Source organism: Pygocentrus nattereri, chromosome 10 (assembly GCF_015220715.1).
Source record: "Pygocentrus nattereri isolate fPygNat1 chromosome 10, fPygNat1.pri, whole genome shotgun sequence".
Taxonomy (NCBI): domain Eukaryota; kingdom Metazoa; phylum Chordata; class Actinopteri; order Characiformes; family Serrasalmidae; genus Pygocentrus; species Pygocentrus nattereri.
The window spans coordinates 28603452-28619009 of NC_051220.1; the positions used below are offsets into that span (position 1 = coordinate 28603452).

The 15558-nt window shown below is 39.6% G+C and overlaps 1 protein-coding gene across 9 annotated transcripts in view; it reads left to right on the forward strand.

The window, feature by feature from the left end:
* Positions 1-15558, forward strand: part of syne1b (spectrin repeat containing, nuclear envelope 1b) — a 111860-nt gene that overhangs the window by 16392 nt on the left and 79910 nt on the right. For 7 of the 9 annotated variants that reach the window (XM_037541788.1, XM_017699888.2, XM_017699890.2 and 4 more), the window contains exons 3-10: positions 4923-5018; positions 5216-5299; positions 8933-9025; positions 9198-9376; positions 10460-10656; positions 11146-11255; positions 11736-11768; positions 12000-12107. In XM_037541788.1, coding sequence (XP_037397685.1) covers positions 4923-5018; positions 5216-5299; positions 8933-9025; positions 9198-9376; positions 10460-10656; positions 11146-11255; positions 11736-11768; positions 12000-12107 — 900 coding nt within the window. Of the gene's footprint in view, positions 1-2226; positions 2344-4922; positions 5019-5215; positions 5300-8932; positions 9026-9197; positions 9377-10459; positions 10657-11145; positions 11256-11735; positions 11769-11999; positions 12108-15558 lie in introns of those variants that run through there. The other 2 variants (XM_037541794.1, XM_037541789.1) reach the window with 2 other exon arrangements.

Below are 15558 nucleotides of genomic sequence, written 5' to 3' on the forward strand. Positions count from 1 at the left end.
TCTCCTACTTAGAAAGATGAGAGAGGTCTGCAATTTTCATCATAGGTACACGTCAACTATAAGAGACAAAATGAGAAAAAAAAATCCAGGAAATCACATTGTAGGATTTTTAAAGAATTTATTTGTAAATTATGGTGGAAAATAAGTATTTGGTCAATAACAAAAGTTCAACTCAATACTTTGTAACATAACGTTTGACAGTGACAGTGGTCAAACGTTTTCTGTAAGCCTTCACCAGGTTTGCACACACTGTAGCTGGTATTTTGGCCCATTCCTCCATGCAGATCTCCTCTAGAGCAGTGATGTTTTGGGACTGTCGCTGGGCAACACGGACTTTTAATAAAAAAAAAAAAATAAAAACTTCCCTCCACAAATTTTCTATGGGGTTGAGGTCTGGCGACTGGCTAGGACACTCCAGGACCTTGAAATCCGTTTTATGGAGCCACTCCTTCGTTGCCCGAGTGGTGTGTTTGGGATCATTGTCATGCTGGAAGACCCAGCCACGTTCCATCTTCAATGCTCTCGCTGATGGAAGGAGGTTTTGTCTTAAAATCTCATGATACATGGCCCTGTTCATTCTTCCCTTAACACGGATCAGTCGTCCTGTCCCCTTTGCAGAAAAACAGCCCCAAAGCATGAAGTTTCCACCCCCATGCTTCACAGTAGGTATGGTGTTCTTGGGATGCAACTCAGCATTCTTGTTGAGTTGAGTTTTTACCAAAAAGTTCTATTTTGTTTTCATCTGACCACATGATATTCTTCCAATCCTCTTCTGGATCATCCATATGCTCTCTGGAAAACTTCAGACGGGCCTGGACACGTACTGGCTTAAGCAGGGGGACACGCCTGGCACTGCAGGATTTGAGTCCCTCTCGACGTAGTGTGTTACTGATGGTAGCCTTTGTTAATTTGGTCCCAGCTCTCTGCAGGTCATTCATCAGGTCCCTCCGTGTAGTTCTGGGATTTTTGCTCACCGTTCTCATGATCATTTTGACCCCATGGGATGAGATCTTGCGTGGGGCCCCAGATCAAGGGAGATTATCAATGGTCTTGTATGTCTTCCATTTTCTTACAATTGCTCCCACAGTTGATTTATTCACACCAACCTACTTGCCTATTGTAGATTCACTCTTCCCAGCCTGGTGCAGGTCTACAATTTTCTTCCTGGTGTCCTTCAACAGCTCTTTGGTCTTGGCCATGGTTGAGTTTGGAGTCTGACTGTTTGAGGCTGTGGACAGGTGTCTTTTATACAGATAACAAGGTCAAACAGGTGCCATTAATACAGGTAACGAGTGGAGGACAGAAGAGCTTCTTAAAGAAGAAGTTACAGGTCTTTGAGAGCCAGAAATCTTGCTTGTTTGTGGGTGACCAAATACTTATTTTCCACCATAATTTACAAATAAATTCTTTAAAAATCCTACAATGTGATTTCCTGGATTTTTTTTTCTCATATTGTCTCTCATAGTTGAAGTGTACCTATGATGAAAATGACAGACCTCTCTTATCTTTCTAAGCAGGAGAACTTGCACAATCAGTGGCTGACTAAATATTTTTTTGCCCCACTACTAAGTCTGTTCGTATAGATTATAGGGATGCACTGAAATGGAAACTGTGGACCAATGCTGATATTTTTTATGTACATTTCTGCCAATACATAAACGTTTATGCATTGTATGAATTGGGCCTACATCTGCCTGGATTAACATTACAGAGAGATTTATCACTTATTTGTAGAGGGTTACAAATGCATTAATATTATTGCAAATGTTAGAAACATACATAACCTGCCTGCTGTTCTGAATTGCAGTAAATGCATCGTTAAGTCATGATTTGAAATATTGAAATCCATCGATACTGATATGATTCTGATATCTTTGTGCATTATTACATTTATTTACATTTTAAGTGCATTTTTGCCCCTATGTTTGTGTTTTAAGGTGCAAAAATGTTGAAGATGATGCTGTTTTTGCCCTTTGTCTCTAACTATTTTGAAGCTGATTTCACTGATGCTTTCAGGTTCCCAGCATCCAGTGGAATGTCTGTGTGTGTGTGAGTGTAGAATGTGTGTGTGTGTGTGTGTGTGTGTGTGTGTGTGTGTGTTTTGGTGATCTTGGAAACTGTACATGTGTGCAGATGGTTGACAAGAAGGGTTGGAACATTTCTCAGCAGGAGAAGGTCTGCTCCCAAGGCCTTTTGGCATAATGTTTTATGAATTTGCCTGACACAAGCATGAGACAACATTAAGAGATAATGGATGTATGATGATGGTCTTTTAATTTGTGCTAGAATATTCTACCAGTGTACCAGTGAATTTTGTGAAGACATCTCGAATTATTAACAAAGGTATTGCCTTGCTGCTTCTCTTTCAGAGTGTCGCCTTATTATTCATGATAGGTTGCTTTGGTGACGAGGCATTTTGCTGCCCACAAAGAGAGGATAATCTCAGATAAATGGGGGCGGGGGAGGGAGGTTTAAGTATTCCGGTCAGCACAGATTGAGTTGAGGGGTCTTTTTGTTCAGCTAGATTCAGACTCAGAGCAGTACATGGCACTGAAAAGTTTGCAAGACTCTCTGTTACGTGGTCAGCTAGAGAAGACGCTGCAGTTAAGCATTATTGCTGCTATTCACGTGCTGTTTGCTCCGTGCATGCTGATCAAGTTGGGGAATACTCTGAAACTGCATTTCTCCTCACTTAGTATCCAGCTGTGGTTCTTACAGACTGCTGCTGTTGGACTCTGCGATCTCTCTCATTCACTCCTTAGCAGTTATTGATGTTTCTTTGTGTGTCATTGTCATCTCGGAAAGTGTCTCTTGCATGATTTTCTGCAGTTCCCATGAAAACTACAGCTAGAGCTGAACCCTGACTCAGCACTTTTCTCATTGTTTCCATTTCTTTTAGCCTTTTGTGGCTCCAGTAACGAATTTTCATTTTGACAGAGAGGACATGCCTTTAAAGGACTTATGTCATTTTCCTCACTTTTTTTTTAAATAATAAAGTTTAATGCAGTTTATAAACACTTAAAATCGAACTCTTAACAAGGAATTTTGTCATAATGAAAATAAGAAATAGTGATTAAAAACACTATGAAACATTTTGAGCAGTAGCAGATCAACAGCAAAAAGCTCAAACACAGTCCTCTGTATCAGTGTTTTATACTGTCTTTAGCTTGCATGCTTTTTAACATTAAATGATTTGATGAAATTAAATGTTATAGAAATCACATTAGTAATTCTGAGTTATTTGGTATGTTTTAGTAATACGCTTTTTACCTCTGATTTTCAAAGTTATTACTAAGAACATTTGTGTTTGTTAGATCCTGCTGAGATTTGTGGCTGTTTATTCTGTATGACTTGATGCTAAAAGCAACCCCTACTGGAAAAAAACTCAGACTGATAGTTGAGAGTTCCAAAGCCACATATTAAAGAGCAAGGTGTTTTCTGTCATTATAGCAAGAAAGCTGTTGAAATCAGCTTTAATTGCCCTAGATATCTTTTATTATATTTTCAAAACTTTGCAACCTTTAATGTTTAATATTATTTATTAAGCAGTTTAAAATTGCAATAGTTCTCTGTGAGTTTTCTATTCCAACATGGTTATTGTCATGTTTGAAGCATTGTCAATAGTTTTACATTAATTCAAAAGCATAATTTAAAAAGCAAATCACAAATAAAATAAATCTTTCTTTTAATTTTGCTCTCCTGAATTAGTAAATGCATATAATTTTAATTTGTACTGCCTCTTCACTCCACAATCCATGCAACTTGAATTCATTTTTTGCTCTGAGCCAAGTGTTATTACAAAAACAATAAATATTTACAACTCGAATTCATTGTTTTTGAATGAGGTATGTAGAAGTCTTAATAGTAAAGTATCAAAAACAGCACTTGTAATTGTAAGGGATTAATAGAGATTGTAAACTGGCCATCTAAAAATGAAATATGATTGTTTTTGGTACATAAAACCACACAAGTGTCATAAGTTGGTCTCAGAGAAGAGAACTAGAATATGGTGACATTATGGGTACCAGTTACATGAGACCCAATAGTAATGTGGCTAACTCACCTAGTTTTCTCACTCTTTTAATTCTGTATCTGTACTGTAGTCTCCTGCTTTGTTTCAGCATCACTGTGAAATTAACAGCTCATCTCCGTATGTGTGCACGTGCGTGTGTGTGTGTGCCATGACACAGCAGGATCTTGGTTGAGGAAAAAAACCTTGATGCTGTGACGGGCGCCCAGCTTTCAGTGTGAAAAATTCATCTGAAAAGCCTCTGTAAAGAGACTTAGCTGCTTTTTGTCCATTTCTCTTTGTACCAAAGATGCTGCTTTGTTTGCATTCTGAAAACACTCAAAAACCTCATTTTCCTTTTTTTTTTTTTTTTCATGCAGACAGTTAAGCTGTACTGCATGGTTGGGCTGGAGGCTTATTTGTAATGCAACACTTCTCAGCACTTCTTCATAAAGACTTTGTCAAAAGTGAAAGCACTACGAACAACGTTCATATCACTTATGACTTCGAGTTACCCATCATAATATCTACAAGGAATAGACAAACACCTAAATAACTTCTGTCATTATAGTCACTGCAACCAATGAAAACAAGAATGTGGGTGTGTAAGGGATTATTCCAAAAATATTTTAAATAGCTTTTCTGCAGGTGTTGGCATCATGCCATTATTGGGCTTTGTCCTCAGCTTTCCAGGAGCTTGTTGTATACTTTGGCCAGTTGAGCCTGTAACAGCATGAACAGCATGGCTTTGTAATTACAGTGTAGAAAGCAAAGAGGCTGTTTATGTGCTCCCATTCCTAACATGGGTGCCAAGATGGTGAAATCTTCTGAATGCATTTCTAGTTAAACACATCACACTAACAATTACTTTATGTTATTTATTCTCCTGCTATTTTTGTGTTCTTCCTTGCAGCGTAACCCTCCTTTAGAAATCAATGACCTTTTTGAGGACATCAAGGATGGGGTGAAACTGCTGGCTCTGTTGGAGGTGCTGTCTGGGCAGAGATTAGTAAGTGCTACTGTGATGCATTATCTGGTGTTGTCTCACCAAATCTACAGATTATCCCTCTGAATAACATTCTGCATCTGACGATCTGAGCAGAGCTGCAATTTAGTGTATCTTGAGGGCACTGTCTGCCATTTAAGCCTGTTGGATTCAGTAGTGGTTTAAATTTGGTTTCAACAACTCCATCTGTTCCTTCACAGCCATGTGAACAGGGACGGCAGCTGAAGAGAATCCACTGGGTGTCTAACATTGGCACTGCGCTGAAGTTTTTAGAAGGCCGAAGGGTAAGAGATCTTTCATCATGTTTAAGCCTCATTCTTTCTCAGCCTGGCTTCTCTGTCTTAATCTCTTCTCACCAGAAATGAAGATACAGTACCAGACAAACATTTAGCATATAATAGTTTGGCAAACGGCTGAATATGATAGTTTGACCAAAAATCAAATTTACAGTATTGTTCACTTACCACAGATTTATGCAGTCAGCCAAAACACATTTTCTGTCCAAAGTTACCACTGGAGGTAAAAGGTATAACGTTGCTAACGAACACTAAAAGTCAATAGTCACCCAAATCTTTCACCCAAAAGTTCTCTCAACCTGATCATACCACATCCAGGTCTTCATTGAGGTAGTGCAAACTTGTTGAGGTTTAAAAACAGCATGCATTATTTATGCTGAACTATAATAACAATAAAATTAAGTATTTTTATTTAAATAACTGTTCTTAAATCATGAATTTTCAGACTGGAGACATACAGTATCTCACAAAAGTGAGTACACCCCTCACATTTCTACAAATATTTTATCATATCTTTCCATGGGACAACACTATAGAAATGAAACTTGGACATAACTTTAAGTAGTCAGTACAGCTTGTACAGCTTGTATTGCAGTATAGATTTGCATCATGGAGCTGGTGGATATTAGACTTGCACTCTTCCTCCTTCCACTTGAGGATGCCCCACAGGTGCTCAATTGGGTTTAGGTCTGAAGACATACTTGGTCAATCCATCACCTTTTCCTTCAGCAAGGCAGTTGTCATCTTGGAGGTGTATTTGGGGTTGTTATCAAGTTGGAAAACTCTCTGCTTCTGAATGTCACAGTACATGGTGGAATTCATCCTTCCCTCAATGAACCACAGCTCCACTGTGCCAGCAGCACTCATGCAGCTCCAGACCATGATGCTACCACCAACATGCTTGACTCTAGGCAAGAGACAATTGTTTTGGTACATCACTACACATGCTGGACACCATCTGAGCCAAACAAGTTTATCTTGGTCTCGTCAGACCACAGGACATGGTTCCAGTAATCCATGTTCTTGGACTGCTTGTCTTCAGCAAACTGTTTCTGGGACTTCTTGTGCGTCAGCTTCAGAAGAGGCTTCCTTCTGGTACGATGGCCATGCAGACCGAGTTGATGCATTGTGTGGCGTATGGTCTGAGCACGAACAGGCTGCCGTCCCACTTCTTCAACCTCTGCAACAATGCTAGCAGCAGTCATATGTCTAATTTATGAAGCCAATCTCTGAATATGACGTTGACCATGTGGACTCATCTCCTTTGGTCAACTCTGGCGAGGCCTGTTCTGAGTGGAACCTGTCCTGGATAATTACCTTGGCCACTGTGCTATAGCTCAGTTTCAGGGTGTTAGCAATCTTCTTATAGCCTAGGCCATCTGTGTGGAGAGCAACAATTCTATTTCTCACATCCTCAGAGAGTTCTTTGCCATGAGGTGCCATGTTGAATATCCAGTGGCCAGTATGAGTGAATTGTACCCAAAACTCCAAATTTAGCCCTGCTCCCCATTTAGACTTGGAACCTTGTAACTAATACGTCATATGACACCAGGGAGGGACAACGACACAATTGGGCATAATTTGGACATGTTCACTGTGATGTGTACTCACTTGTGTTGCCAGCTATTCAGACATTAATGGCTGTGTGTTGAGTTATTTTCAGAGAAAAGTAAATCTGTACTGCTATGCAAGCTGTACACTGACTACTTTAAGTTATATCCAAGTTTCATTTCTATAGTGTTGTCCCATGAAAAGATATAATAAAATATTTGCAGAAATGCGAGGGGTGTACTCACTTTTGAGATACTGCTTGTTAATAAACCAAAGTGACAGAAATCACAACCCCAACTTAGCATCCATTTGCACAGGAAGAGAAGTTGGATTTTGCAAGGCAGTCAGAATTAGGCACTGCACCTTTTGTGTAATATGGCTGCTAGCATTGCGCAGCTACACAGTCTACTTTTGCTCGTTTTTATAGTTCACAGTAAGTCATACTGTGCCTCTAAACCAGACTGTCTCTGCAACCCTAATTAAGACCTGGATGTGGTTTGATCAGGTTGAGAGAAGTTTTGGGAATGTATTAATGGAAAATATTTGGGTGACTCTTGACTTCTAGTGTTTGTTAATAATGTTAGCCTCATAGCTCCAGTCCTAAACTATAGAAGCTGTGTTGGCTGATCGGCTTCTTGTGCAAATTAGATTTTTTTTTTTAGCAAAGGATTCCTTTTTTTCATGCTTTAAAATAGTTTTTAAGAAAATGAATTCAAATTAATTATGTTTATGCTTATGTAAGTTTATGCAGAATTAAGTTTATGCTTATTTACATTTTTGAATGGCCCCAACCAGTAGTTTTCAGCAACCAACAAGGTTTCAGGATATCGTTGTTGTTGGAGCAAAACCTCCATTTTTCAGTTTTTGACATAATTTGAAAATGCCTTTTGCCCTTTACATTGTCTGTAAATCTCATGATGAATTGACTAAGAGAAGTGGCCCAAGATTACTTGGACCAAAGTCTGGTTACATTGACTTACATTAAAAGTTAAGTATGTTTTTCTTCTTCTCCTCTAGAGTTATTGTATTGGAGATAGGAGGTTTTGTTTTGACAGGAGTGAGATGTAGCACTTCTTCAAGCATGTGGAAAAGCATCCTGGGTGGCTCCTCATCAAGCTGCTTGAGAGAATGCCGAGACTAAAGCTAGATAAATGCAGAGGGGGGCTACTTTGACAAATCTAAATTAGAATATAGTTTTGATTAATTTAATACTTTTTGCTCACAGTTCAATTCCATATGTGTTACTTTATATTTTTGATATCTTAACTGTTCTTATAAAATGTGACAGTAGTAACAGTAAAGAGCATCTTTTAGTGAGTACCTGTGTCCACTGTCCAGACTTTGACTGGTACTTTGTAGCCAGCTTTATGCCCAGCCCCAGCTGCATTCTACTTGCACTAATACTCAATCATAAGGGGATATGGAGAAAGTAAGTGAAGTGCAAGAAATCTCCCTCTTTATTGTGTGTTGGGGCATCCAATGTTAAGCCTGTTTCTTACTGTACCCTCTCTCCTGGCATGCCTTCTCTCAGTCTGTGTACAGGGGATCTCCGGTCAGTACACTCAGGAGCTACACCTCACTTTTGCTCATGGTCGTTTGCTCACGCTTAGCCGATTATAGAGAGAAATTCTTCTCTCTAATGTATCTCCCCTCTGCTTCAGTGTCATCAGTTTGCTGCAGTACAATAAATATGCCATTGCAGAAAATAGTCTGCCTTTATATTCTTACCACAACAAGCACTTTAGAAATTAACTGTATATAAAACATATTCATATTTTTCTGTTATATTTTATTCCAAATAAGGAAGAAGAAAACCAAAAGACAAATTAGCTTGTCTGAGTGAGAGTTTGCTTGTTTGGTATCTGGCTCAGTGGGGCATATGAAAAACAATGAATGAGCTTTGCTTTTTTTTGCCTGGCTTGCTTGTACTGTCACTGATGGCCGATGATGACAAAGGTGTTGCTCAGACTTGTGTTAAAAGGGAAACATCCTTTATGATGTTCATTATTCAGTGTATTGGGGGAAAAAATTAATAGTTGTTATTTATTATTTTATTTTATTTTTTTGCAGATCAAACTGGTCAATATAAATGCCACTGATATTGCTGATGGAAGGCCTTCCATAGTCTTGGGGTTAATGTGGACCATTATCCTCTATTTTCAGGTAATCTGGCAAACATATTTATATATATATATATATATATATATATATATATATATATATATATATAGACACACACACACACACACACACAGATCATACCTTTAATATTTAATAAATTTGGTCAGTTTCATCCACCAATGAATGTTCCCTGGTTTTCTGGTGCCTGTTGCAGATTGAGGAGTTGACAAGTAACCTCCCAGCCCTGCAGGCTCTGTCCAATAGTGCATCTTCTGTTGACAGCATGGCCAGTTCTGAGACAGGCAGCCCACCTATGAAGAGAAAAGTTGTCACCAAGTTCCAGGGCAATGCTAAGAGAGCTTTGCTCAGATGGGTGCAATGCACAGCAGCCAAGTATGTCGTACTTTTACTAAACTGCAAGACTTGTTGATGTAACAACTGCAGAGGCATACAGTACCTCTTAACCAGCAAATGTGTGACCATTCAGTGAGCTATAAAGTGTGTCCAGTGGTGAGACTCTACACACAATAATCTGTTATTAAAGTGAAAGTTAAATTTGCAGTTTCTTGATGACCCTCAATGATGTTAATCAAACAAGACGTGTTTGGTGTCTGAAGTTTGCTGTTTTAATTTTTGACCGGTGCTAAGTAATGGAAGCTTATACCCCAGTAATGCAGATCATGTAAACTATATGCCTAAATCATCACACCTGCCTCAAACTGTGTCAAGTTTATTGTAAATTAATCTCAAATAATAGACTGATCAGTGCCAACTATAACAAAATGTAATATATGGATTAAAGTAAATGGACCAATAGAAATTGTCCAGAACTGCTCGGAATAAAATATTGTTACATTAACTTTCTTTAACAGTTAAGAATGATATGAAATTTTGTTCAGACACTGACATTATGTGGTTTCTGATATTATATGACATGCTGTTATCCACTGATTCAATGCCATTTGAAGCACATGCTCATTTTAGTCCCAGTCAGACATGCACTTGCATTTGCCAATTAATTTTTCTCAAGTTATCTAACTATATGTCTAGTTATCATTTTTGGCCCAAGTCAGTATGTAGCATTTTAGTCCTACAAGTAAATAATCATATGACATAACTGTGTTCACATTTGTGTTGTTACTGTTTATAGTTAATGAGTTAGCTAGTTTGCTAACTGCTCCAACATAGTAAGACCACATATTTTTTGTTGCCAATTCTGCATGCCAGCCTTGGTCATGGCCATTTTGCAAGTGGCATCAGGTAAAGATTTAGGCATTAGCAGTGCTAATTAGTGGTGTTTAAGCTTTCTTACTTGTTAGCTAAACTAGCCTCATGGCCTCAGCACAAAATTAAAAAGAAGCAGTCTTTGGACACCAAACTGATCAACTGGGTTTGACATAAGGAGAAAAATGAATAAATATATTTTTTGCCAAACAAAGGCTGCACCAAAACAGTGATGCTGTGATGTGTTGACAGGCGCATAGGGATTGAGGTGAAAGACTTTGGTCCCAGCTGGCGGAGTGGGGTGGCCTTTCATTCTGTCATATATGCCATTCGCCCAGACCTGGTGGACATGGAGCTTGTGAGGAGAAGAAGCAACCGTGAGAATCTGGAGGAAGCCTTCGCTGTGGCAGAGAATGAGCTGGGCATTCCACGCCTTCTAGATCCTGAAGGTGCTTCTTCTTTATTTACTCTTATATCTTATTTATCATTTTTATTTATAGATATATAGTAACACAACAGATTTGCTAGGTTTTGTGTGTAGGGTTAGAGGCATGCTGACTTTTGAAGTGTCTGTACACAGTGAAGATAATACAAGCAGACATGGCATTATGACTGAACATCATAGGTCTCATTACAAGCAGAAGCGACCACAAATATAGGCCATGCCTCTGTAAGAGCACGACACGGATGGAGATCAGATAGAGGCTGACATAATTACTGGAGCTGCCATTGGCTCTGGGGACAGGCTAAATATACTGTAATTCTTTAGGGGCAGAGGTTTTTACGCCTACTACACTGCATTTTCTGCATAAATGAATCTGCCATCTCTTTCTTTAGATCATGTGGCTTGATCTTTATCAATTTACAGTTATCTTGTGCTCTTTTATGTTTATACCATCAGGCACTTTAGAGGTTTCTCCTTCTCTGTGTTTCTGCAGATGTGGATGTGAATAAACCTGATGAGAAGTCCATAATGACCTATGTGGCTCAGTTCCTTAAGCATTACCCCGACCCCCACCAATCAGAGACAGATGGACAGCAAGAGGAGGTTTGCCTCAGAGTCCCTTACCAAATGTCATCTCATGTCTGCATGCTCGCATGCTAGCTAAAAATATGGAAGTACTTGCTGTTACTTAATCATTTGCTGCCGAGCTTGTTCACCATGTGTTGCAAGCTAGTCACAGTGAAGAAGCTAGTCAAAGAAACAGCTCTTCATTCTTCAATCCCACGCTCCATAATACCGTGCTTCACATGCTCACTCTGTCTCTCTGTTACCTGTCGTGTGCATCTGTTAACCTGTCATGTGCATTTGTAGCTGCTTCTTCGTTCCATTCCAACTTTTGCCCTCTCTATCCCCACGTTGCAGGTAAGTGCTGACGTCACCTCATGTTCGCATGCTTAGTGGCTGTTTGTGGTGGACTCTCTCTGCATTTTCTCTCTTTTCTCTCTCTGTCTTTTTCTCACTTTCTGCTAACATCTTGATTGTGTTGTGTTTGCATCTTTCTGTGTGCTTTGCTCCCCTGGACAGTATGATCCTCAAGATATTGAGCTAATGCTTGAGGTATGTGTATGTTCTTGAATAATGTTCATACACAGTATTTTGCAGATGTCTAATGAATTGACAGGTTTTCTAGTAATAAGAATACTATTTTTAGCCCGTTCAAGCCTTTTGACTCATTGTCAGTGTGCTGTGGGTTTTGATTGTGTTTTTTGCTTAGCTGATATAAAGAGTTTAGTAAGGTGTCAGTAATGGGGTTGGTATGAATGTAAGTGTAAATGTGTATGTGTCCAGAGGGAAGAACGGAAGGTTTTGCGGGAGCTGAAGGCCTGGCTGGATCAGCTGGAAAGAGATATACTTCGTGCACAGGGAGCAGAAGGCAACCTCACCGACAAGTATCAGGTAACACAGCAGACAACAGACCGGTGGGCCACGTAGTGTTTCTGCTGCTCTTGTTTTATTACTCACAGTCAATTATTTTATAGTGATATTGGTATTCCGCTGCAGTATAGATTTTTAGCTTTAGAGGTATGTACAAAAACATTGGGATCTACACGTTACACCTACAGAAGCTTTTATGACATCCCATGGCATTAACATGGAGTTGAACCCAACTTTGCAGCTATAACGGTTTCCACTCTTCTGGAATCTTTCTACAAGATTTTGGAGTGTGTCTATAGGAATGCCAGTTCATCCAGAAAAGTATTTGTGAGGTAGATACGGATGTTGGATGAGAGGGGCTGGCTCTTAATCTCTGTTATAGTTCATCCCAAGGGTTTGATGGGGTTGAGGTCAGGGCACAGTGCAGGCTAGTGTCACGCGCTCGGATCCAGCCTCGCAAGACAGGGACTCCAATTCCCAGAGTCGTTTGGAGTCTCACGACTTCATACTCCCCACCCCACTCCTGGTGGAGATCTAAGTCTCCTGATTATTAAAGACTTCCACCTGCATTGAATTAGATGGGCTATTTAAGCCCAGACATAGCACTGCTACAATGCGAAGTATTGTTCCGCTGAACCTTACTGAGCGTTTTCTTCGTACCGTTTGTTTTCTAGTGTTTGAACTTTCGTATTGCTCTGCTGACTTTCGTTTTTTGCCTCGCCCCTTTTTGGATACCTCTGTCTTTGTCGTTTTGGATATATACCTTTTTGACCTTGGCTCAGACTGGGATTATGATTTTGTTTTGTTCTATTGTCGATCGATAATCTTGCCATTCATTATAACCACGCTGATTTCTGCGCGCGTCTGCGACTTTCTCACCCTTACAGCCAGTTAAGTTCTTTTACACCAAACTGACTCAACCATGCCTTTATGGGCTTTGCTTTGTGCCCTGGGACACAGTCATGCAGGAACAGAAAAGGGCTTCCCCCAAACTGTTCCCACAAAGTTGGAAGCATACAAGATGTCTTGGTATACTGAAGCATTAAGATTTCCCTTTACTGGAAATAAGGGACCTAGGCAAATCCCTGAAAAACAAGGCCCACAGAATCTGTTTTCACTGTTCCAGAGTCCAGTGGTGGCGTGCTTTATACCACTCCGTCCAATGTTTGCCAATGTGCTTGGTGTTGTAAGGCATGCATTCAGTTGCTCAGCCGTGGAAACCTATGCCATGAAGCTCTCGGCACACAGTTCTTGTGCTGATGTTAAAGCCAGAGAAGGCTTAGAACTCTGCGGTTATTGAGTCAACAGAGCTTTGACGACTTTTATGCACAATGCTCCTCAGCACTCGGCGACCCAGCTTTGTAATTTTACGTGGTCTTGCTGTGGTTCTTAAACGATGTAGCTGAGTTGCTGTGGTTCCTAGGACTTGTTGCATCCTATTACAGTGCCATGCTTGAACAGCTTTTAAGAATGACTCATTCTTTCACAAATGTTTGTAAAGGCAGACTGCATGCCTAGGTGCTTGATTTAATACACCTGTTGTAATGGGACTGAATGAAACCCCTGAATTCAGTGGTTAAGAGTTGCATTCCAATACTTTTATCCATGTAGTGTATATATATTTTACACACACTACATGGCCAAAAGTATATTGATGCCCGTTCTGTTTACTGTTGGTTTTCAGCCACACACATTGCTAACAAGTGTAGAAAACCAAGCACGTAGACATCCTGTCTCAGTAGACAAATATTGGCAGTGGAATGGTTCATATTGAAGCACTCAATGACAATAACGATGCCACTTTTGCCACAGTTCAGCTTGTGAAACTTCTGTCCTGCTAGGTCTGCCCCAGTTAACTGTGAGTGCTATTATTGTGAAAAGAAAGTGTCTTGGAACAATGACAGGTCAACCATAATGCAGTAGACCATGTAAACTCACAGATAGGGCTACTGAGTGCTGAAGCACGTACCACATAGAGTTCTGAACTGCCTCTGGACAGGTTTGGTATGGAGGAACTACAGTGTCTTGCACATAGTCCTGACTGCAACACCATGGGCTGAATTGAAACAATGACTACTAGCAAGACCTTCTCATCCAATATCATTGTTTGACCTCACAAGTGGTCTTGGATTTAATGGACAAAAACTCCAATGAACACACTCCAAAATCTTAAGGAAAAGCCTTCTCAGAAGAGTGGAGGCTGTGAAAGCTGCATAGAGTGGGCCAACCCTATATTTAATTGTGAATAGTACAAAAACAACCTATCAAAGCTTCAAAGTTAAGAATTTTTTATATATTTAAAAAAATATATGCCCATTTTGAATTTGATCCCAGCAACATGTTCCAGAAAGTTGGGACAGGGGCATGTTTACCACTGTAAATACAGTGCCTCAAAGTAGTATTCAACCCCCTGCCGATTTAGAGCCTTCAGACTTTAAACAAGAGTAGCATTTATTAACAGATGCCTAAATATTAAAAACAAAAAATATAAGGCGCTCAATTAAATTCCAATACATTTTAAACATAAAAATTTAGGATCAATTATTATTCAACCCCTAGTTTTATTTTTTTGTGGAATAACCCTTGTTTGCAATTACAGCTATTAATAATTTTTTATAAGACAGGCCGGCACAGGTTTCTGGAGTAATTTTGGCCCACTCCTCCATACAGATCTTCTCCAGGTTGTCTAGGTTCTTTGGGCATCTCTTGTGGACTTTGATGTTGAACTCCTTCCACAAGTTTTCAATTGGGTTAAAGTCAGGAGACTGACTAGGCCACTGCAACACCTTGATCTTTTCCTTCTTAAACCAGGCCTTGGTTTTCTTGGCCGTGTGCTTGGGTTCGTTGTCCTGTTGAAATGATGACCCATCTTAAGATCCTTGATGGAGGAGTGGAAGTTTTTGGCCAAAGTCTCCAGGTAGGCTGTGCTATCCATCTTTCCGTGGATGCGGACCAGATGGACAGGCCCCTTGGCAGAGAAGCAGCCTCACAGTACGATGCTGCCACCACCATGCTTGACCGTAGGGATGGTATTCTTGGGGTCGTATGCAGTGCCATCCTCTTGCCAAACACCCGGGGGTGGTTGGCACCAAAGACCTCGATCTTGGTGTCATCAGACCAGAGAACCTTGAAACAGTCTACGTCAAAGTCCTCTGTGTAAACCTGCAAAATCTGCAAGGGGTTGAATACTGCTTGGAGACAGTATGTGTGTGTGTGTGTGTGTGTGTGTGTGTGTGTATGTATATATATATATATATATATATACACACACACACACACAAACACACACACACACACACACACACATATATATATATATATATATATATATATATATATATATATATATATATATATATGTATATATATATATATATATATATATAAAATGTATTTATTTAAATATAAAATGTAATGATGTGCAAATCATTTAAACCATATATTTCATTAAAAATATTCCAAAGACATATGA